The sequence below is a fragment of the Thamnophis elegans genome, chromosome Z, assembly GCF_009769535.1.
Source record: "Thamnophis elegans isolate rThaEle1 chromosome Z, rThaEle1.pri, whole genome shotgun sequence".
Taxonomy (NCBI): domain Eukaryota; kingdom Metazoa; phylum Chordata; class Lepidosauria; order Squamata; family Colubridae; genus Thamnophis; species Thamnophis elegans.
Window position 1 is genome coordinate 39,608,904 of NC_045558.1, and position 24,870 is coordinate 39,633,773.

At 34.1% G+C, this 24,870-nt stretch overlaps 1 protein-coding gene across 1 annotated transcript in view; it reads left to right on the plus strand.

Moving 5' to 3' along the window:
- DNAH11 (dynein axonemal heavy chain 11) overlaps positions 1 to 24,870 on the plus strand; it is a 176,462-nt gene that overhangs the window by 32,698 nt on the left and 118,894 nt on the right. The window contains exons 16-36 of the mRNA XM_032235831.1: positions 10 to 264; positions 365 to 534; positions 1,485 to 1,707; positions 2,418 to 2,534; positions 2,630 to 2,716; positions 3,533 to 3,691; positions 6,353 to 6,436; positions 7,146 to 7,304; positions 8,531 to 8,653; positions 9,572 to 9,694; positions 10,125 to 10,349; positions 13,109 to 13,200; positions 14,242 to 14,368; positions 14,477 to 14,626; positions 15,930 to 16,163; positions 16,631 to 16,762; positions 18,223 to 18,383; positions 19,421 to 19,577; positions 20,407 to 20,552; positions 20,869 to 20,985; positions 22,461 to 22,599. Of these exons, the coding sequence (XP_032091722.1) occupies positions 10 to 264; positions 365 to 534; positions 1,485 to 1,707; positions 2,418 to 2,534; positions 2,630 to 2,716; positions 3,533 to 3,691; positions 6,353 to 6,436; positions 7,146 to 7,304; positions 8,531 to 8,653; positions 9,572 to 9,694; positions 10,125 to 10,349; positions 13,109 to 13,200; positions 14,242 to 14,368; positions 14,477 to 14,626; positions 15,930 to 16,163; positions 16,631 to 16,762; positions 18,223 to 18,383; positions 19,421 to 19,577; positions 20,407 to 20,552; positions 20,869 to 20,985; positions 22,461 to 22,599 (3,180 nt within the window). The remainder of the gene's footprint in view (positions 1 to 9; positions 265 to 364; positions 535 to 1,484; positions 1,708 to 2,417; positions 2,535 to 2,629; positions 2,717 to 3,532; positions 3,692 to 6,352; positions 6,437 to 7,145; positions 7,305 to 8,530; positions 8,654 to 9,571; positions 9,695 to 10,124; positions 10,350 to 13,108; positions 13,201 to 14,241; positions 14,369 to 14,476; positions 14,627 to 15,929; positions 16,164 to 16,630; positions 16,763 to 18,222; positions 18,384 to 19,420; positions 19,578 to 20,406; positions 20,553 to 20,868; positions 20,986 to 22,460; positions 22,600 to 24,870) is intronic.

The window sequence follows — 24,870 nt, forward strand, 5'->3', positions numbered from 1 at the left end:
TTTCTTAAGAATGACATGGATGATATATCAGAGCTATCCAGTACCAGGGAAAAAATTATGAACAGAGTGGCAGATGTTATTACTGAAGCCATGAACTTCAAAAACTCCCTCAACTGTTACGCATATCTCTGGGTAGACGACAGATCAGAATTTATGAAACAATTTCTCTTCTATGGTCATGTATTGACTTCTGAAGATGCAGAGATAATTACAGATGTTGGCATATCTGATCAACACCCAACTGCTGAACAGTTTAAAGAACAGGCAAGAAGTGGATTTTCTGTCTCAATTGATATTTGATATCTTAACTCTCTACTCTCCAGGATAAAATTAAGCTCTTATTTCTAATATTTATGTATTGTAGATTGACATATATGAGCATCTTTACATTCAGATGAGCAAATTTGAAGATTTCAGAATTTTTGAAGGCTGGCTTAAAGTGGACTTGAAACCTTTCAAACATAGTTTATTAAATGTTATAAAGAAATGGAGCTGGATGTTCAAAGAATACCTTGCAAAATTTGTCACTGATAGGTAAAATACATTTTGGTAAAATTATTCCATTGACAGATTGGGATGTAGGGACACGTAAGTGAAAGTTAACTTCAAGGGAAAATAGAGATGCAAGTCCCAATTCTAGCTTCATCCTTGTGAACCTTTTAAGCTTGGACTGTTTAACAGCATTGCTGAAAGCCTTGTATAGGTACTTCTTGTTTAGTAACTGCCTCATTTACTAACCGTTCACATGATGAAAAAGTAACTTTAAGAATAATTGCCACATTTACAAATTTTGCGGATCTGTAAAGCAAACAAAATCTGAACTAAGATTAGAAAACTCAGTTCCCTAGTGACCACTTTTCTTAACAACTAAATTGCCAGTTCCAATTGTGGTCACCAAATGAAGAGTACCTGTTTCTAGATCCTTCCAGGATTTGCCATTATACAATAATGTTAATATAGTAGGATAAAATATTAATAAAATATTAATAAGAAATAAAAAATAAATAAATAAAGGAGAAGTAATTTGGCTATGCAGAATGAATTAGATTTTCTGAGCCCCATATATTTCTTTTCCCGCACAAGCCATTTTAAAAATATAAGATGAACTTTTATAGTAGTAATATATATTTTCCAACCTCTAAATCCATTCCTCCATCCTAATCCTTGTGATATAATAGGATACATCCCAAGGTGAAATAATCTTTACAACCTAAAGTATTCTGTGCAAGTGCAACTTGCTCTTGAAGATTCAAAGCCAGCTGGGTGAGTTTAGGTTTAGCTCCTTTCCCTCCACCCTAGGAAAAATTATTTCTAATTATTTCCAAACATGCTGCCAAGAAGGCAGTCTTGATTCTTTTAGATAAAAGTGAGTCAAAGACACCCCCCCCATTTTGTTTAGAAGTAATTAACCAAAATAGTTGAAAGGACATTCATTTGTGAAAAAAAATGACTACTGCAAATTTATCTTTCTTTTCTTCTTATAGCCTAGCTGACCTAGAAGAGTTCATTAAAATGACAAACCTTGGACTCCAAAAACAGTTGTCAGAAATAGATTATAATGGTCTCATAGACATTATGTTTCATCTCTTGGCTGTCAGGGATAGACAGTCAGCTACTGATGACCTTTTTGAACCTCTAAAGGATATCATTGTACTCTTGGAAAACTACGGACAGAAGATGCCAGATCATATTTACTTTCAAGTAGAGGTATTCTGAAATGAAATTTCTACTTTTGATTCTATTTAGAAGCTTTGTATTTCGTTGAACCTAATGTTCAGTCTTCCAAAATATTACTGAGATGCAGAAAAAATATCTTATTGAATTGTACTTTTAATATTAAATGGTTGCCAAGATGTTCATGTAGAAATATCACATACCAACAGATGACAGTGATTTTTTTGAAATTTTAAAGGATTGTTTTTATTTTTAAAACGTAGCTTATTACCTTTTCACAATTTTCCATTTTCTTCTCCTGAAAACCGTATGAATATTTCCTTCTTTTCATTGATGTATTTCCATTCAAATTTAGTGGCATCATTTGGGAGCTTCAAAAAAGAGGTTCAGGAAAAACATGCAGGTCACAAGCTGTGATCGCATTCCAATTTTCCAGCATTTAATTTCTAAGATATTGTTTGGTCTCCTTTTCTTTCAGTGTGAGTGAGGAAGAGATTAGTATTATTCCATCTTCCTATATTGAAAGTGTTGTGACTTGCTTTTAAATGAGTTTTCAAAACAAGTGAAGAATTAACATTAATTGTAGTTGAGTTTTATATATGCTTTATGTACCTGTCATCATGATATTTATGGCAAAGTATCCCAGCTTGTGGGAATAGCCCGTGAGCATCCCCCATGCAGTTGGCAGAATGTGAAAAGGGAATCTAAGCTGTCTTTATATGGTTTGTTCTTTGATCTTTTAGGAATTGCCTGAAAAATGGAATGCCACCAAAAAACTTGCTGTGTCCGTAAAGCATGAAGTGGCTCCTTTTTTGACTTCTGAGATCACTATTCTCCGGAAAAAATGTGCTGCTTTTGATGTAAGCTGAAATTATTTTTAAAGCAACACCCACAGACATACTTTTATGAGGATGAGATTGTTGACATAAATTTATTGCTTACGTTGTTTCTACAGGGAAAGCAGATAGGATTCAGAGAAAGATTTAGAGCAGATGCTCCCTTTCATTTTGATGCCCAAAAACCATATGCACTTCTTGATAAGGTAATGGAGAAATATTAAAGGTGCATGTGATGCTGATAATCTCTCATTACAAAATAGAGATTTCTATTTACATATTGTGCAATTTGTACAGAGCATTAATTTTTTTCTGTTGAGCTTGATAAGTGCTATTTTATATAAACTAGGCAGCTTAAAATGTGTGTGATTGTTTTCCTGAGGGTACTCTAAAAAAAGGACAATATGTCTGCATTAGAAAAATGCATCCTTTCCTTAAAAAACTGTTTTAGAATATGTTTGTGATTTGCATACATTTTTTAGGTGTTAGCTGAAAATCATGTTAAATGAACATAATTTTCTACGTGACCAATTAGCTCTTCAATTTTTTATCATTAATCAAAGCAGCCTCCCTTAATATAATGCACTTCAGATATTATTGATAGATAATGTTGTGTAAAATAATAATAATTTATTCATTCTAGATTAACCCAATGAAAATTAAAAATAGTGATTTTTAACTAGGATTTAAATGTATATCTTTAACAATACTATATGCACACATTATAGGGTGCATTGACATATGGATACATTTATTTAAATTTCTAGAGATAGAAATTTAAATGAAGGAAATTTGGTGTTTCTACGAATTTTGATCCATGCAACCATCCATGAAGATCCATCCATGCAACCATCCATGAAGAATTTGCTTATAAATGAATCTTGTTTGCTTTTGGAACTAAAATAAAATGATATATGGACTACTTAAAAAGTAATACCCATAGATGTATGTAATTCCTTTTGCTTTCAGAAACTACTGCTTTGAATTACAAATAGAATTTTCTAATATTTTCCCCTTTGTAGGCAAATCAGGAAGTAGAAAGAATGGAAGAAGAAATGTTGCACCTACAGGAATCTGCCAATCTTTTTGAAGTGACTATTCCAGAGTATAAACAAATAAAAGAATGTCGCAAAGAAATAAAGTTGCTGAAAGGAGTGTGGGATATTAATATTTATGTCACAGTAAGAATACATTGAGAATATTATTCAATTCTCCAAAAGCAGTGTAAACTAGCTATTTATTATTATTAATATAATGCTTTGCAACACTGACATTTTGGAGGGCAATATGAATAGTAAAGTGTAAATATCAAACCATCATTTTAGAAGCAGAATTTAGGTTTTTTTAAAAAAACAACTTGTTCTTAGGCTGAGTTAATAAACTGAAAAATATATTTTAAAAAAGTAATTTAATTTCAAAGGAAAAACCCCCATGAATATAATTCCTATATAATAAAAGCGCTGAAAAAAGAAATGAAAAATTTGTGGGAAAGACCAGAAAAGAACAATAAAAAAGTAAAAATGCTTACAAGCAAAAATTTATGGGACCATAAAATAGAAAAAGTCATACAAAATGAAGAAGTTAAATTGCTTTGGAACTTTAGAATACAAACAGACAGGCACCTACCACATAACACCCTAGACCTGTGATGGCAAACCTATGGCACAGGGGCTGGAAGTGGCACACATAGCCATCACTCCAGGCATGCCAGCCGTCACCCATTGCTCTTCTGGGTTCCAGTGCACCCATGCATGTCGGCCAGCTGGTCTTCACACACATGGGAGTGCCAAAAACTGGAAGAGTAGTTCCCCAGAGCATGCAACTGAGCTTCTGTTTTCCGGCGTGTCTATGTGCACAGGCCAGCGGTTCTTCATGCATGCCAGAAACCAGAAGACCAGGTGACCGGCATGCATACACACACCAGAAACAGGAAGCTCAGCATCCCAGCATGCACATGCATGCCGTGAAGATGCTCTTTTGGTTCCCTGTGTTCCTCCATGCACTTTGGCCACTTGGTGTCAAAAAGGTTCTCCAACACTATCCTAGAATTAACCATTTTTGTCTTTAAAAAAGACAAAAAAGGCTGGATAGTGGATATAACAGTGTCTGGATTCAGCAGAATAGAAGAGAAAGAACTGGAGCAGATAACAATACAAAGACATAGAAATGGAATGACTATGGCAAAGGCAAGCAAGTGTAGTACCAATAGGTGCCTTATCTGCAATCCCAAAACAACTGGAGGATCACTTGAACATCAATGGCTTGCATCATCTGTCAATTGCAAAAGGCAGCTTTACTTGAAACAGCTTCCATCCTGCAATGATATCTGCCAAACATCCACATCTGCTTATCCCAAGTCCTTGGTAAGGATCAATCAGTAGACAAAAATGTCAAAACCAGTCAGAGCATTTGGCTGACTGTGTGATGAATAATAACAACAGCAACAACAATGATGATGATGATAATACATCAAGAAATTGCAGCTTCCTGCAATAACACCAGCAGAACTGCAAAACACTTTGCCACTCGGAACATCATACATTTTAAGAAGATACTTGGTTGATACCTAGGATGCTGGTAACAACCCATATCAACCATCAGTGCCAATCAATGATACACCTTAAATGTTCAGTTGGTTTCATATTTAATGAATAAAAGATTATGATGATGATATCTTGTTCTTGTTGTATTGTGAATTTGGAATTAAGTCAGAGATTCATATAGTCCAATGTTCGGTGTAATTTCAATCAGATGCATTAAGAAAGCAGAATATGGGGATGATAATCCTCTTCCAGTGTAGCTCCCTAGAAACTGATATTTAAATATTTGTGTTCCATGATACTGAGGGTAATATGTTGTCCTCAAGATTAATAGCCACTGGTAGTCCTTTTCTTTATAAAGTATCTAAATGGGCATCATCACATGCATGTAACAACCTCTGTAGTTTAAGAATTCCATTTAAAGCTTTATTAGTCCTAAATTTCCCCACGTTCTGATTTAGTGAATGATCTTAATTCTTCCAGAAGAAAAAAATCTTCCCTCTGACTCTATTTTCCTTACTGTGTATAATACTTTTATCATATTTTCTTTTACTAGTCTTCAAAAGCTTCAAATTCTAAAATGTTGTTAGGGAAATTCTAGGCCCCTTACCAATTATTTGATTGCCTTTTTTGCCTTTTTTATTATTTGATAATATTATATAATGTGTAATTATATATTTTTTCAAAATGTAACTATTTACAAAAAGGAATAATTAGCAATTCAGTCAGTATTTTCACTGAATTATAGAAGATATCTCCAAATCATTTTGGGACTACTCACTTCCAGTTTAGACCTGATCAATAAGCTACAACTACTGCCCCTACACTTCTCTTTCTCTTTTTCCTCCTTCCTTTTCCTTTTTACTGCTCCAAATAATTTGAAATTAATCCATCTCAGTGCTCATTCCTAACTTTATGGATAAGCAAGTTAAAAACATTGTTCCCAATACATATAAGTGAAGTACCCCATTTTTAAAAATGTCAGTGTATTCCTTGTCTTGTTCTTTAATTCACTTATCAATATCTCTTTTTTGATCCTTACAAAGATCATTGAATATCAAACTTGTTCAAGACTTTGCATGTTGGTTGCAGAATACTTAATATTGATATTATTTAGCTTCAAGGGGAGCTGCAGATGCAAAGAGATCAAAGAAACTATGCTAGCTATTTGCCAACATGGAAACAAATAAGACAATTTAACATTGCTATTCTTCAAGCCCCTGCAACATAGCCAACTGAATGGCTATGAAAGTATTTTAATCTTTGTCAAATGTCATTGACATTTCAATGTTTCTTGTTCAGAGCAGCATTGATGACTGGACCAAAAGACATTGGAGAGAGATTAGTATGGAACAAATGGAATTTGAACTCATAAGATTTGCAAAGGCAAGTACTACAACTATCATTACCCTTCCTCCTCCTGCTTTATCTACTGTTCTCATATTTGATAATTTCTGTTTCTCTTGCAAACAAATTTTGGATTTTTCTCCATTTTTGCCAAATTTTCATACAAGATTACCAAATCTGTACAAAGGTTTGGCATTCTTCATAACCATTTGCAAGATTTTATTTTGAAAAATGGGTAAGCTTGGTTAGTTATGCCAAACACTTGCAACATTTTCTTATAGGTCATTATCATTCACTCATTCAGCAATCATTCGAACTTACAAGGCAACTGAATGAGTGATATGTATAACCAGTTGCCCAAGTTCTGGCTATTGCAAGGCCCCTATGGTCATATGATGATAATCTGGGTGCTGGGCAACTGATCTGGATTTTTGATCACTGCTGTATCTTTTGGTCATATGTGATTAGGATTTGTGACCTACCCTGCTTCCCCCCCAAGCAAAGTCAATGGTCGTAAGTGGTCCTCACTTAACAATCTATGCAGATTCGCTTAACTATGGTATCTGGGGTTTGCCAGAAATTCTTTCACTAAGTGGCAGGGTCACATGGATGTCATCACTTCATTTAGTGATGAAAATTTTATTCCCAATATTAATGGAAATTTTAGTCCAATTATCATTGAGACTACAATATAATTGGATTAGCAGGTACTAAATGACACAAAATATTCTATGATGTTTTCTCTTAGGAGACATGGTCATTGGATAAAGAGGTTCATTCCTGGAATGTATATACAAGTCTAGAATTAACTATTAAGAATCTTTTGACATCACTGAGAATTGTAATAGAGTTGCAGAATCCAGCCATTCGAGATCGACACTGGTATCAGCTCATGGAGACCATAGGCGTAAGTATTTTTCTAATTCCATTGTAAAGATTCCTAGATCTTTGATCATAACTTTCATACAAATAAATTGAAAAAATCATTTTTATTTCTTTAAATTATTTTTTAATGTCCTTTAATGTTATAATTTAATAATTTTGAGCCTTCTTTCTCATAGCAGCTACTCTCTAGGATTCCTCCTAGGATCTGGATTGGACCTGGGCATTTTATGGCCCTTGGTCTATACACGGCCTTTGGCTGTCCCTATCCAGCCCACGTGAGATCAATAGGAAATTAGAAATCCAATATAAATAAGTATACACCATATACATAATACAACTGCATTTAATTTTGAAGATGTATATTATTGTTTTTTTCTCCATTTACATATGTGCATGCATGCATACCTATGCATCTTCACCATCCTATTGGTTCAACCCTCCACAACAATCCATGTTTCTCATGTGATTCCTTGGGAAAATTAATTGCCCACCTCTGATCTGGGTGTTTTCCACCCTACTTGTGTTTCAGAGAGTCTTGAAGACTTAGCTCTTTATATAGGTATATGTAGACTCTACCAAATTATGGATATATATTATATTGTTGCCCAGTTTTGGCATTTCTGCCTTCTGAAGTATCTTCTTTTATGCTGGCATTATTGTTTTATAGTCCCCTTATTTTTTTGTAAAGACTCCAGAATTGTTTGGAGTTGGGCAGTGTACAGTTAAATTAAAAGATAAATAAAATACCACTACTTAGGAAAGAATATTTGTAATTCAACTTGAAATGCTGTTATTAATTGTTCTTTTGCAAATTCTACAGAAACAATCAAAGGATAGAATGTTATGTTTCTGACTGATTATTTGTAATGGTTTTATTGTCTTTTCTGAGTTTGTTTTGCTTTTTCAATGCTAATATATTTATGACGGGTCCTTGGTGCTCTCTGAGCTAGGTTGTTTTCTTGCTGATACTTCATTACCCAAACTAGATAACATCAGTGCTCATCAATGCACTGATAATGTTACCTAGTTTGAGTAATGAAGACATCAAAGAAAACAATCAAGCTCTGAGGGCACCAAGGACCTCATTTCAACCTTGAGCTACAAATATTCTTCATTGGTAATACATTTATTTTAGACTTTTGATCTATTTTGCTTCAACAGGATGAAAATTACATCACCAACTAATTTTCCAGTATTATTTCTTTCTTTGTTTATAATGGAATGTACAGTAATTTTTTGCTTTTTCAGATTCAGTTTTCCATAACTGAAGATACAACTTTAGCTAATCTACTGGTGCTGAATCTGCATAAAGTGGAAGATGATGTCCGAAACATTGTTGACAAAGCTGTAAAAGAGCTTGGAATTGAGAAGGTTAATCCTGTTTCTTTTCAGGATTCTTTCCAAAATCTTATTCTGAATGTCATCTTTGATTTTAGAATCACTCGATTCTTAGTTTAAATTATTTTTTTCTGACTTTGATAGACAATATTGTTCATTGTGACTTCCATTTATGCCTCCTCTACATTTTCAGTTGTGCAATTTTACTGGTGCACAGTGGAGCACATTCTTAAGTGGTTTTGGTGAAATTTTAGATTTTAGATATAATTATATTAACATTTTCTTCCGAATGGTGATTTCTATTATGAAAGAATATACATAGGCAAGTTTCTGTATTGGTAAAATGAATTCTGATGTGATCAAACATATGTTCACATAAATTTTATAAATAAATTTTGCAATTTTATTAATGCACTCACATACTAATAGTAGAAGAGGCATGAAACATGGAGTTGAGTAAAATTAAAACATGGATGCAAGGAGTACCTCTTCACAATCCATATTTAATTTTAGAAGTATTCCTATTTAAATAGAAATTCAGGAGGAGCAGAAGGCAGTGTGAAACAAATGTGCCCTGTTAGGAAAACCCTTTCACGCTCATTTTCCCTATATTTTGGGTCCCTCGATTGTTGTTTAGAAATTGATTTCTGTAAAACATTTTGAATTTGTATTATTATGAATTTGAAACACTAACCTCAATTTCATAACATCCCATTCTCAACGTAAAATGGTTTCTTTAAGTGCAAACCATTGTTTTCCTTTGAAATATTTTGTAAATTTGAAGTATTATCAAATGTTGATAACTCAAACAATGCACAAAATTTATGATATCAATAGTATAGAAATTAGATAATTTATTGTAATACATCTCAGGTGAATTGTATAAATATTGATTTAAATATTGCTTTGGTCAAAATGATTCTAATCACATTTTTCATTATGTTTAACTAGATTCTGATAGAAATTAGTCAAACATGGGCTGCTTTGGAATTTTCTTATGAAGAACATTTCAGGACCAATATTTTCTTGCTGAAAATAGATGAACAGCTTTTTGAGACTTTAGACAACAATCAAGTAAGATCTGGTTTACTAATGAATAAATGTGCTTGTTGCTGAATTGCTAAAGTGCTTTTTTTAAAAAAAATGGATTAACTCACATCTCTGTTTTCACAATTTTATTTACAGTGAATCTTAGCTGTCCCAGATGTTAGTCTGTAAAATTATATGTGTTCTTGACTGTATTTGGTTTAACAAAAATTCCTGTCTGTGTAGGAGTTTGCAAAATTACAGGTCCTTGGTGTCTCTCCTTTTCCCCTAGATAGTATGGAATCATTTAATAATATGCTGTCCATTTGCAAGGTTTGAAAATGTCTTTTGCTGTGATTTATTGTAATAATAGCTTGCAGGAGATTTTTTGTAAAACTTTTGTAGCTATGATTCCTGTGTCTCTTTGAGTAATTTTCTATATCCTTTAATTTCATTTCTTTCTCCTCTTTTTCTAAAGGTTCAGTTGCAAACAGTTCTGCAAAGTAAATATGTTGAATATTTCATTGAACAAGTATTAACTTGGCAAAAAAAGCTGAATGTGGCAGACTCTGTCATTTATTTATGGATGGAAGTTCAGCGTACATGGTCTCATCTTGAAAGTATTTTCATTGGTTCAAATGACATCAGAGAACAGCTTCCTGAAGATTCAAAGCGATTTGATTGCATTGATATGGATTTTAAGGTTAATGAGAAATAAGTCACTACATAAATCATAATCCAAATTTCCTTTTTCATTTTTTATATACAGATACCAACATTTTTAAAAGCATTCCCATGAAATTATTCACACAGACACACACAGACACAGAGACACACACACACACACACACACACACTAACACACACAGACACAGACAAAGACACACCAGTGATGGGATTCAAAAATTTTTACTATTGGTTCTGTGGGACGTGGCTTTCTGGGTGTGGCTTGGCTTGGTGGGCATGGCTTGGTGGGCATGGCAGGGGAAGTATACTACAAAATTCCCATTCCCTCCCAATCAGCTGGGACTTGGAAGGCAGAGAATAAATGGGGGAATTGCCAGTCAGAGGTGGTAATTACCTTTTCTCTGAATTACTCAAAATTTCCGCTACCAGTTCTCCAGAACTGGTCAGAAAACACACACACACACACACACACACACACACACGAAATAATGTATATTGTTTTAAGTAATTAATCATAATAATCTGTCTCAAGGATATCCATCCAAACAAATACAAAATGAAATGCCCAAATCACACATATAAAAATATTTTGTAAACTATTTATTATTTTCTTCAAACCTAATAGTATAGAAATAGTAACTAACATTTAAATGTATTTGTTCTGCCTTCCACTTCTTCAAAATGGTTATGGCATATTTCATATACAAGTGAAACTGCAGATCGATAGATATTTAATGAGCATGGCATTTGAAGCCTTACTTCAATTTCTGAATTATTGTGAAATATCAAGTTTGGGTGATTTTTCTTGGCCTTAAGTAAGAGTCTTTCAGCATTGCGGTACTGCCATGAAGTTTCAATGCATTCTGACATTGTCAAAGAGATAAACATGTAATCAATACGTTTATGGATTCCATTCAAATGTTAATAAATCCATTCCTTGCAACTTGAAATGTAGAAAAGGGCAAACTATTGTAAAGTGGTATTGAATTTTCAGCTTTAAAAGCAGGGTTTTTAAAAAAAATAAAAAATAAGGAAGCAGTAAGAAAAGATAACTATAGGAGCAGTACCATTTATTACTACTACGTACAGGGGAAAAAAATGAAAAATATCTTTCTTGCAGGAAAACCTATCTCCGACTTTAGCTGATATTGGAAAGAAGGCGAGCAGAATCAAATTATGATAGGATATCCCAAAACATAAAGCTAGAGTTGAATATTGAGAAAAGTGTCCTAGAATAAGGCAATAGAAACACTTTCCATAAAAGTATATGGATATGCACATCTCCCAAGTTGAAATTGACTCAAAAAAGTTTTTACTATATGGATAGTCCTCAACTTACAACCATTCATTTAGTGGCCATTCAAAGTTACAACTGCATTGAAAAAAGTGACATGATTGATTTACACGCTGACGACCATTGCAGCATTCCCTTGGTTACATGATCAAAATTTGGGTGTTTGGCAACTAGTTCATCTTTATGATAATTGCAGTGTCCCTGGTATCATATGATCACCTTTGCAACCTTCTGCCTAGCAAGGTCAATGGGGAAGCCAGATTCACCTAACAACCATCTTACTACCTTAATATCTTCAGTGATTCATTTAACAGCTGTAGAAAGAAAGATAATAAAATTGGGTAAAATTTAATAACTGTCTCGCTTAGCCACGGAAATTTTGGGCTCAGCTGTTGTCATGTCAAGGACTTCCTACACAGGAAAAACAAGGTAATGAGCAAGTATGAAAATATTTATCTACAACTTCAGGCATCTTTTGTGAGAAATGAAGAAGAACATTAGCAAACTGTCCTTGTAGAGCAATTTTTTAAAAAAATATGCCTATACTTCTCTTACTATATGTAGTGCTCCAGTATTATCTGGACATTGATGAAAACAAATATTTTGTTAGTATGAATGCAGGTAATTCTCAACCTACAACCACAACAGAGTCCAAAATTTCTGTTGCTAAACAAGACAATTGTTAAGTGAATGTTGCCCCATTTTATTATCTTTCTTGCCACATTTATTAAGTAAATCATTGCAGCTGTTAGCTGTTAACATTGTTAAGCGAATCTGTAATTCATTCCACATCTAACTTTGCTTGTCAGAAGGTTGCGAAAAAGTGATCACATGACCCAAGGACACTGCATGTCATAAATATGAATCAATTGCCAATGGTCGGAATTTTGATCACATGACCACAGGGAAGTTGCAAAAGTTGTAACTTGGCCATAAGCCACTTTTTTTCAGTGCCGCTTACTTTCAAATGGTCACTAAATGAGCTGTTGTAAGTTGAGGACTACATGTACCTTGCTACCGTTTTTGAGAGATAGGAATTTTATTCCTTGCTGCCCAAAGTATAGTAGTTTAAAATAAATATATGTTTCCCTAGAAAAGATAAAACATGATTTTCAATAAATTATTAATACTACTTTCTTCAAGAAGATAGGGAAAAAAGTCAACATATGTCTGAAATCAGTATTTACTGATATGAAATTGTCATAGTTATTTGACTTGATTTATATAACACTGCTATTCCTTTGAAATGTAGACAACTCTATAATGTGTGAGCAGGTGTTGTTTTTCAGTAACAGTTGTTTTTAAAATCAGCACCACCAGGTCAGGATTTTTTCACACAGATTTGAGGATAATTTATACCAGTATAAATATTATGCTTAGCATTCTGGAGATAAGGGAAATACTTTCTTTTCCTCAAAAATGAGGAATCACATAAATCTTTTTTCACAAATTAAAAGAAATATTTTTGCTCCTGAACCTAGGGATTAATGAATGATTCAGCAAATACCAGAAATGTATTGGAAGCAGCAACCAAGCCTAATTTGTATGAAAAACTTCAAGATTTGCAGCATAGGTATTGTTGAGCCAGTTGTTTTTATATAATTAAATATATAATAGTTAGCAGCAGTTATATATCATGATTTGATAATTGTTTAAAGTTTTATTTAAAATAATATTGATTTTTTTAATCATAGATTTTCAGGGCTTAATAATAAATACTTCTACTACATGAAAAAGTCCCACATTCACAATCCATAAATACAGTCATTTAAATGTAATGCTTCTTCACAGGTATGGACTTCTCAATTTGCTCATTAAACAGTTTTATTCATAACTGTCTCATCTTTGACCCTGAACAGAGAACTCTATTTCATGCAAAAATACTGTACATTCAGTAGATTGTAATTACTCATATTGCTTTAGGCTATTGTCCTTCTGATTCAACTACCAATTCACATACGGTTACCATGGTAATTCACAGTTTACTCATATTCAGGAGATAACAGTCAAAACATGCAAATCACTTGACTGATTTGATTTTAAATAGGAGCATCCAGAAGAATAGTCCAAAATCAGTCCAAGGTTCTAAGAGCCAAGTCAGGATTGTCAGCTTGTCAGGGTATTTATACAAACAGGATTCACAGATACATCATACGAGACCGTTCTTTCTAGCCAAGGAACATGGGTCAGAGCTGCCTCTTAAACTAGTCTGCAGCCAATTGTCACTAATCAAGAGTTTTACTCCTTTGCAGGCAAGTCTCAGAGAACTGCTCTGCTCCTTATTTACTCTAACTGGTGTGGGAGCTTGGAAGGTCTTATGTCATCCTCCATCTGATTGCTTTAGCTGTCCAAGTAGTAGATGTTTTTGATCAGCCACATGACTTTTGGTTTGATGCCTCCTAAGGCTGAAATTCCACAGGTTCAGCTGAAGCAGCTTTTTCAGATTCAGAATCTGAAAACATATCTATTAATTATGAAGGACAATTAAACTCTTATTTTCATATTGAAGAAAATCTTGAACTATTAACTTCCCATAATGAACTATTAAAACTATTGTTGGGGAGAAAAAACCCATACATTCTTAAACATAAATATTTTCTTCCTCAATTTTCAGACTCTTGCTTTGTGAAAAGGCTCTTGCTGAATACTTAGAGACCAAACGTTTAGCTTTTCCCCGGTTCTATTTTGTTTCATCTGCTGATCTGCTAGACATTCTGTCAAAAGGAGCCCAACCTAAGCAGGTAAATTTTCTTGCCATCACATCTAAAGCATTGACTATGAAATAAAGGAATAATTAAAAACTGGGTAATCCTACAGTTTTTAAATTGTATATTGTTTTGTAAATGCAGGTGACTTGCCATCTTATTAAACTTTTTGACAATACTGCTGATCTTAAATTTCAAGACAGTGAAGATGAACACAGCACTATTGTACTAGGGATGTACAGCAAAGAAAAGGAATATGTCTCATTCAGTGGACAACTCGAATGTAATGGTCAGGTATGTGATGCAGTGAAGTGTGATATTTTTCTTTGTGTTCTAAAGTTAGAAAATAATAAGCAGCACTTAACAGACACCATTTTGATTAGGTATACAAATAAACACACACATATATTAATGAAAAGTCTCCTTGTCTGTAATTATGGATATATAAATAAAAACAAAAATATTTCAGATTCTATTTATTTTTTAAAAAATGAAGTATACATTAAAAAACAATTTCTGTTTACCTAACTATTCCAATAAAATTGGCCTTAAAATAAATGTGTTATAATAATTATGTTTTGATGCTAACATGCTCAGCAAAATAGTTACGCTAGTTTTTAAAACAATTCCCAATAAAATCCCAGATGGCTTTCTATTCATGAGTGTCTTTAAAACTTCTTTTTAAAATTGTCCCCTAGATTCATCTGGATAGTATGTTTACTTTATAGCAAACAATGTCTACTTTGAGTCATCTTTATAAATTTTGAAGAAATTCAAAATTTTCTTATTCTACTGTAGTCCTTCATTTTGGGAATGATCAATGGATGTTCATGTTATCAAACACATTTAATGATGAGAGAATTGGAAGACAAGCTATTTAAACACTTTGGGCAATGATAAGGCAATTTAGGTAGCATTTTCTACTGCTAAAATTAAATTTCATACCATGAGCTGTCAAAATAAATATGTCAAATATTTACAAAACTGTTTATGAGCAATCAATACCATTATAATAATCAAGGCTTAAATCCCAAAGGCAATAAGGAAATGTTGATTATGCTTGCTTAAGGAGGATGTTGTTTTGGATCAAATTAATGTATCACAGTGTGATAGAAGACATAACAAATCTCAAGCATATTAAATTATGAACATAAAATTATGTTTTATAGCTTGCGGGCATGACAATAGGTCCTTCCTTCCCAAAAAGAACATTTTTTAGGTTATGCAAAAAATTCTTAGAATTATTATTCTCTATGCTCTTTAAAATACAGTAATATATTTTTTCTTACATTTTTTTCATGCAGTTACCTTAAATATTCTATGGCAACATGTCTTGATTGAATACTTTTTTTGTCTGCTTACTCACTTGTTCTTGTAAATGTTACTTTCTTTACCGCTCTGTGGTTTGCACATACTATATGTAGCCCTTCATTCTAGAATTTACAAAAATGTTTGCTGAGTAGTCCATACAAATAATCCCTTTAGATATGGAATATATTGTATGAACAAGAACCTATTCACATAGTGACAAGTTAATTATAAGTGTGAATAACTTTCTGTGAATTGAATCCAATGTGCCTAATTGTTACCTGAAAAGGTGGAAACCTGGTTAAAACGCCTGGAAGACACCATGCACGAATCAGTGCGATATCACATCACAGAAGCTATCACTGTTTATGAGGAAAAACCCAGAGAACAGTGGATCATTGATTATCCTGCACAAGTAGCACTTATTGGTTCTCAAATCTGGTGGACTACAGATGTGGGAATAGCATTCAGCAGGCTTGAAGAAGGATTTGAAATGGCTTTGAAGGATTATCATAAAAAACAGGTATTGATGTTACCCTTTACATATGAGCTACCAAACTATATCTAAATAGACTTTACAATTGTATGTAAAACATGGAAAAAGCTGTTTGCCATGCAGTAAAAGTATAAGCAATTTTCTTTACTGATTTATATCCCACCTTTATTATTTTTGCAAATAACTCAAGGCAGCAAATTTCCTTTTCTGATTTTCCCACAATAACCCTGTGAGGTAAATTGGGCTGAGAGTGAGTGGCCCAAGATCACTCAACTGGTTTCCATAACTAAGGTGGAACTTGAACTCATGGTCTCTTGCTTTCTTGCCTGGTGCCTTAACCACTAGAGCAAATTGACTCAATTGGCGAAATAGGTGGCTATATAAATCAATGTATTAAATAAACAGATCAATCAATCAATAAACAAATTATATAACATGAATGTCAATGATTTGGTATATAAAATAAAATATAAAATTATTTATGTCTTTCTTAGATTGCTCAGCTAAATGCTCTTATTGCTCTACTGTTGGGTGAACTGACACCAAGTGATAGACAGAAGATCATGACTATTTGTACAATAGATGTACATGCAAGGGATGTGGTGGCAAAGCTTATATCTCAGAAGGTAAAACCACTGTTGTTGTTAGTTGCAAAGTCATGTCTGACCCATTGCGACCCCATGGACAACGTTCCTCTAGGCTTTCTTCTACCATCATCTGCAGTCCATTTAAGCTCACACCTACTGCTTCAGTCTCTCCATCCAGCCACCTCATTCTCTGATGTCCCCTTCTTCTTTTGCCCTCCATCTTTCCCATCATGAGACTCTTCTCCAGTGAGTCCTTCCTTCTCATTAGGTGCCCAAAGTATTTGAGTTTCATCTTCAGCATCTAGCCTTCTAAAAAACAGTCAGAGTTGATCTCCTCTAGGACTGACCGGTTTGATCGCCTTGCAGCCCAAGTAACTCGCAGGAGTCTTCTCCAGCACCATAGTTCAAAGACTAGTGGTAAAACCACTAATCATTGTTTTAAATTTAGGTCACTAGTCTGATTCTATCCTGAATGTAGTATAAGTGTATTTCCTTGGATTTAAATACTTTGGTTGATAAGCGTTTCCATATCTACTGCAGTCTCACTGGAGAGAGAATAGTTAGCATCCATTTTAAACTAGAGATTCCTGTTATCTCTGGACTCTAGCTGGGATTCCTATTTGCTTTATGGATTAATATTTCTTGAAAATTCACTTTCTCTGTTTATATGTCATATCTGTCTGAATGGGGAATGCAGATTGAGAGCAAGTGCTTTAGATTAGATCAAGCAGTTTAGAGTTAAAAAACACAAAAAATAAATTTTACAAACAGAGACTAAAAATATATCAGGGGAAAAATAATTTATTATGTTTTATATCTGCCTCTTCCTCTGCATGAACCTTCTGCAGAGCATAATTCATGGATATAAAATAAGGAATGGTGTCTATATATACAGTTATATTTAAATTTTCTTCTGATAAGACTCCCAAAGGATTGCATTGACATTCTTTTGAGGATGTTAAAGGCAATAGACACAAGTTTCTGTAACCTTAGTTTCTAAGTTTCCTCTGACATCATTGATCTTTTAAAAATGATCAGGCAGTGTATGATGTTGCAAATGCCTGAAAAGAACCAAATGAGATATTGAATATATAATTGTTTGATGGAATCCAAAAATTGTCAATAAAATCAGATCTGAGGATAAAATGACATGAATGATGCTGAAAGGCATATATAAAATTGACTCATGTCAAATACCTATAGTTTGTTTTTTTGTAAATGTGAGCATGGAAGAGAAAATTATCTTGGCAGAAATTCTAATATCTGTTGCAACTAAAGCTTCCATTAAAAAGGCAATCCTTTATTACATTTAATTTGCTATGGTGCAGAGGTACCTGGGAATGAATCTAAATTCTTATAATTGCAGACACTGGAGTTACATATGAATAATTGTGAATAAGGCTGGTGATGATAGCATAGGCATTTTGGCATTGACTGGGTTTTTTATTCTTTTATAGCATCTGCATAAATAATTGTTTTACAATATGGTGTTTGTATAGATTGCTAGTTCCCAAGCTTTCCCTTGGCTGTCGCAACTACGCCATAGATGGGATTGGACCCTGCAACACTGCTTTGCCAACATTTGTGATGCTCAGTTTCAGTATTATTATGAGTATTTGGGAAATACCCCTCGGCTAGTTATTACACCTTTGACTGACAGGTAATGTTTGTCTAATTGTGGCCCTTCCTGATTTGTCTTGTAGAATTTTATTATACAGAAAATTTTGTATTATCCTTCCTAATGAAAAATATTAATATTAGAAAGTCCTTTTATTATTATTAAGTTCACTTACAAGTTGGTATAATTGTATTAGGTTACAAAATATCCCTATCTAGTCTCTTAAATTATATAGTAATGCTTGGGTTGGCATTTTAAGGAGCTTATGCCTCTAGGATGAATGAAGAACCTCTGCTTAAAAGATTAAAGCAGAAATGTTTTTGGAAAACAGCCCAGGGGCTTTCCAGACTGCACAAATTTGCATATACAGCCACTCTACCACCTGCAAACCTTTGCACAGGTCTATTAGGTTTATTTTCAAGAAACTAATTAAAATAAAAGTTTGGAATAGAAGAAATGGTCAAACTGCATATCCAAGAAATGGAATGGTAGGCTTATAGTATTTAATTTTTTGCATATCGTAACTGTTGAGCTGAAGAAACATGTAACTATTAATGCAAGGAAGATTCCTACATTTTAATCCATAAAGAAATATGTACATATGTTGCAATTCGGAACACAATAACTAAAAAGTATGTTGAAAATGTGTTCAATAGGCTCATAATTTAAGCAGCTATACATGCATCTGGAAATAAACTCATACATATATCTACATATGTGTAAATCTAAAAATGCTACTGGATAGATTGTTTGATACAAAATCTGCTTAGCCATGACAATATGGAAGGATCAGACAAATTTCCAAAACATACTTTATGCTACCCCAAATCTCCATTTCACTGTATGCTCATATTCTTCTTACATTCATCAGAGTCATTGATTTGCCATAATATGCATCTGTTTGCAGTTTTAAAGCAAAATAATATTTATGAAATTTATTTATTGAAGAGAAATATTCTTTTCAAAAAATAAATCATAAATTCCCAAGTTCACATTGCTTGAGGTTGTAGCTTGTGGTTTTGCACTGTCCATCATTAAAGAAATCTTACGTTATTGTCATTGTGCTTTTATTGTTAAAGGTGTTACATTACCCTTACTCAATCTCTACACTTAACAATGAGTGGGGCACCTGCAGGTCCAGCTGGGACAGGCAAAACAGAAACCACAAAGGATCTTGGACATGCACTTGGAATGATGGTCTATGTTTTTAACTGTTCTGAGCAGATGGATTACAAGGTGCTTTGGTTATTTTCAACCATTTATCTTCAAAGAAAAGGGGATAAGGATGGTTTTCTCCTTTTTTCAGTCGGGAGGATCCACTGCTAGAGGAGATTGAATCATACAACTGCCAATCAGACAGACATTATTTCAAAGGAATCTTTTCATTAGTGGGTGGAGTCTACTCCTTGGTGGATAGAAATACTGAAACATAAAAAACTGATGGCAGAAAATGACTTGGTAGTCCATAGAGTCTGCCCTTTTGAGGGTTTTTTAAAATTTATTTTTAGAATTTTTGTCGGATGACGGATATGTATTTATTCCAAGCACATTTAAATTCAGCTACTGATGACTGACCCATTACCTCTGCTGGAAGTTGGTTCCAAGCTTCCATTACCCTTTCTGTGATATTTAACTAGATTTTATTTGGCATTTTTTATGCTTATACATAATGTATTTTTTTAATGGAACAATTAAAGCATTACTTAATATTCCTCAGAGTAATCAATTCAATTATACGTTTTAAAGAGTACAAAATACTATTACCGGGATGGGACTAAATCATGTTTAGAGTGCTTTCTTAAAAAATTTTCCCAGTTGCAAGCTTTGTACTATAGTTTATTTCATTGAACTCAATGATACTTTCTGATACCAGTATTTATTATTGATTTATTAAGCAAATTTATATTTGCAAATACATTAGTCCTTATATCTCATAGCTTTATGGTATCTTGAGTTTAGTAAACCAAGAAACTCTTAATTTAATGAATTCACAACTGAGAACAATAATGCAAATATTTGTTCTTGTTGTTTATAGGAAACTTAATTTTTTTTATTCCTCATATAGTCTATAGGAAACATCTATAAAGGTTTGGTTCAAACAGGCGCTTGGGGGTGCTTTGATGAATTCAACCGAATTTCAGTAGAAGTTCTTTCAGTGGTGGCAGTACAAGTAAAAGCAATCCATGATGCCATCAGAAATAACAAAAAACAGTGAGTATTAGCTACCTTAAATATTTTAAAGTGTTAAAAATATTATGAAGTTATTAACCATTTGTCTACCTGAATTCAAAATAACCAGACCTTTTATGACAAATTAACAGATATTTTAAAAGATCCCCAAAGAGATTTCTACTGAAAATTAGATAATTGAATAGCTTGAGTGGTATTTCAAAGTAGTCTTGTATATTTTCATATTTCAGCTATAGATTTTCCCTGTGCTTTGAGTACAATTTCCAAGGAAACCAAAACTAGAGACAATTACTTCACTTGTAACAAAGTTTGCTGATTTATTTCTTTAATAATGCAGATTCATTTTCCTTGGAGAAAACATCACATTGAAAGCATCAGTGGGAATATTTATTACTATGAATCCAGGCTATGCTGGCCGAACAGAATTACCTGAAAATCTTAAAACTCTATTCAGGTGAGTGAAGGATAAGACATTTGTGCCCCCTAATGTCAATTCTTTAATTTCCAATAGTTAGCACCTAGAGCTTTTTAATATATTGATTTAAAGAAAGAGCTCTTCAAAGTTGCAGGTTTTACCCCCAATAATGGAAGATGAAATATTGTTTCTTTTTAATTTTTGCTAAATGCAAGAGAGAATTTTACTATTGAAAATAAAATCATAACAAAGTTAAAAGATAACCTTAAAATAGCTTCACTTACATTTGTTGTAGCGCTAAGCCATATTCCCATTCACTTCTATTTTAAAAAGTCTCTATCATGTACTTTAATGAAGAACAGTTTTTTATTTAAGAATATTTGATTAAATAAACACTTTAAATATATTAGAGTAGAAATGCAAAACACAGTTACATGATACCAATACTTTTCCTAGTAAACAATATGAGAAAGGGGACCATTCTCTTTAGCAAAATTTTAGCTTTTTGTAAAGCAAAGTGATAGTTAAACAAAGTAACGCAAAATCTTTTTTAAAATTTCTATTTTAGAAGAAAGACTACTTTGAAGATTACCCATTAAGTGCCAGCTTATTATATTTATTTTCTGTAACAGAAGTGATTATATGCAAAGAATTGTAAAAACTAACTTGAGAAAATTAACGTTTGCAGTTTTGTTTGAAATAGTGATACTAGGATATTCTAGCAAGCAGCCATTGCCCATATATTGAAAGAAAATGTTTGTTAATATATAATTATTAATTTCAGCTCACGGAGCTACATTTGTAAAAATCACTGACTAGAATTGGGATTTATTTATTTATTTATTTATTTTAATTTTTATTTATTATTTATTTATCAATCAAATTTCTATGCTGCCCATCTCAGAGAAGGTGACTCGGGGCAGCAGACAATAAACAACAAATATAAATCAACCATTACCTAAAACCTATAATAATTGTTTAAAATATCATGGGTGCATGATGTGTTTTTTAATCTGCTCTCTTTTGTCTGTTTTTTAACCTTTTTCTTAAAATTTTATTTCTGTAAGCCGCCCGGAGTCCTTCGGGATTGGGCGGCCTATAAATTTAATAAATAGAATAGAATAGAATAGAATAAAGAAAACTATAAAAGCAGAACTAAATAAGAAAAGATAATAATAGGCAGAGGGATATTAAAAACAATGGAGCGTTGTGACAAGTTCAGCCATCCCTGGGATTCCCAGGTCTGCTACAAAATCAGGTCTTGACAGATATTCAAAAGTTCAGGAATGATGAGAGGCTGACTGACCTCATCTCTGGGGGAAAGGCCACACTGACTTCCTCCCAGAGGTGAGATCAGGGCCCATCCATGTGACTCCTTACATTATGGAATCCATAACAGACCCATTCTACTGGCTCTAGTAGGACACACAGGTGGAAGTTAGTTTTCTTGTTCTCATTATGTTCAAATTATAGTCTCTGATTTTGGTTTAATGTGTTTTTTGTTTTGTGTTTAGACCCTGTGCAATGGTGGTCCCTGACATTGAACTAATCTGTGAAATAATGCTGGTTGCTGAAGGGTTTATTGATGCACGATTGTTAGCCAGAAAATTTGTTACCCTGTATACCCTTTGTAAAGAGCTTCTCTCTAAGCAAGTAAGTGAGATCTCTTTGACCTGTGCTTCAACAAAGCTAATTAATATTTTGGAAAGCAAAGAATTTCTTATCTTTGTATATCCAACTTGTATCGACAAATCAAGAGAATCCTATAAAGCTGTCAAAATACTTCTGTTAAAACTATTTGGATTTGTTATTTAAATGTTGGTGTTTTTTTCAATGACATAGCATGAAGAAAGTGGCCAGAGATTTTTCCTCTTATTTTCATACACAATACTAGAACACCAGGTTAACCAATGTTAATTGTAGGCAATTTAATATAACCTAAAGGAAAATATTTTTTCACAACTCTATTTGTTATCTTCTGAACTTCACCATCACAAAATATAATGATGACAATCAATTTTCTAGAGCATTCGTGTCATTCTAAACTTCTATATTTGGTTCTCCAAATGGGATATTGTATTAAATAAGCTCACGGTGTGACATGGTATGACTCCTCTTTTTTTCCTTTCTTTTTTTCCTGATTCTTGGAGAAACGTCCCCTTTCTTGAAAAGGTTTTTCAAAAGTGGTTTGCCATTGCCTTCTTCCTAGGGCTAAGAGAGTATGACTAGTCCAAGGTCACCCAGCTGGCTTTAAGCCCAAAGCAGGACTAGAACTCACTATCTCCTTGTTTTTGGCCTGATGCCTTAACCATCACACCAAACTACCCTCATGGCTCCTCTATACTTACAAAATCCTTTGCAAAGAATAATATTATTTTGTTATGGTTTTCATAATTAACAAATAAAATGTTAATTTAGAAAACAATGTGAATGTACAGTATCATAAGTAGTCCAAAATTATTTAATGTTCTTTCATCCATTTTTTGTTGTATATATACATTTTTGTTGTACATGCACATTTTTATTCTACCTATCTTCTTCCCTCCTTTCTATGTGTAGAAATGTGGTTTGCATTTATTCTATTTTTTGGAATGGAAAATAATTAGTTTACTGATAATTTTATTATATCTTATTCAAAATCAAACTGAGCAGAGTAGGGAAATATTACCTTATGTCAGATTCAAGATTCAAGATTTAATGAATTTGTATGCTGCCCAATCCCGAAGGACTCTGGGCGGCTTACATAAAAACAGTTTAAAAATACTAAAAAATTTAAAATACAAAGACAGAGCAGTTAAAAGAACACAACATGCACTCAACCTTAGTGGGGCTGGAACTCAATCAAGGGTCAACAGCCCCAGGCCTGCCGGAATAGCCAGGTCTTAGTAGACTTTCGGAAGGCCGAGAGAGTGGGGAGGGTCCGGATCTCAGGGGGTAGATCGTTCCATAGGGCCGGGGCAGCTACAGAGAAGGCTCTCCCCTGAGGAGCCACCAGATGACATTGTCTAGTCGGCGGCACCTGGAGAAGGCCCATCCTGTGAGATCTTATTGGACGCTGGGAGGTATGTGGCAGGAGACGGTATCGTAGATATCCAGGTCCTAGGCCATGTAGGGCTTTAAAGGTGATAACCAGCACCTTGAAGCGCATTCGGAGACCAATAGGGAGCCAGTGCAGCTCGCAGAGGATAGGTGTAACATGGGTGTATCTCGGTACACCCAGTATCGCTCGCACGGCTGCATTCTGGACCAATTGTAGTCTCTAAACACTTTTCAGGGGTAGCCCCATGTAGAGTGCATTACAGTAGTCGAGTCTTGAGGTGACGAGGGCGTGAGTGACAATTTGGAGTGCCTCCCGGTCCAGGTAGGGCCGCAACTGGTGCACCAGGCGAACCTAGGCAAAAGCTCCCCTGGTCACAGCTGACAAATGGTGTTCTAGTGTCAGCTGCGGATCCAGGAGGACACCCAAGTTGCGGGGCCTCTCTGAATGGTGTAAGATTTCATCCCCCAGGCTTAAAGATGGAGTATCTGGACTATTCTTGGGGGGCAACATCCATAGCCACTCGGTGTTGTCAGGGTTGAGAGCAAGCTTGTTCATTTCCATCCAGACCCTGACAGCTTCCAGGCACTGGCACATCACTTCCACCGCTTCACTGAGTTGGCATGGGGCGGACAGATACAGCTGTGTATTGTCCACGTACTGATGGTATTTAATCCTGTGCCGGCGAATGATCTCACCCAGCGGCTTCATGTAGATATTAAATAGGAGGGGAGACAGGACCAAGCCCCACGGCACCCCGTATTTAAGAGGCCTAGGGGTCGATCTCTGTCCTCCAACCAACACCGACTGCGACCTGCCAGAGAGGTAAGAGGAGAACCACCGTAAAACGGTGCCTCCCACTCCCACCTCTTCCAGCTGCCGCAGAA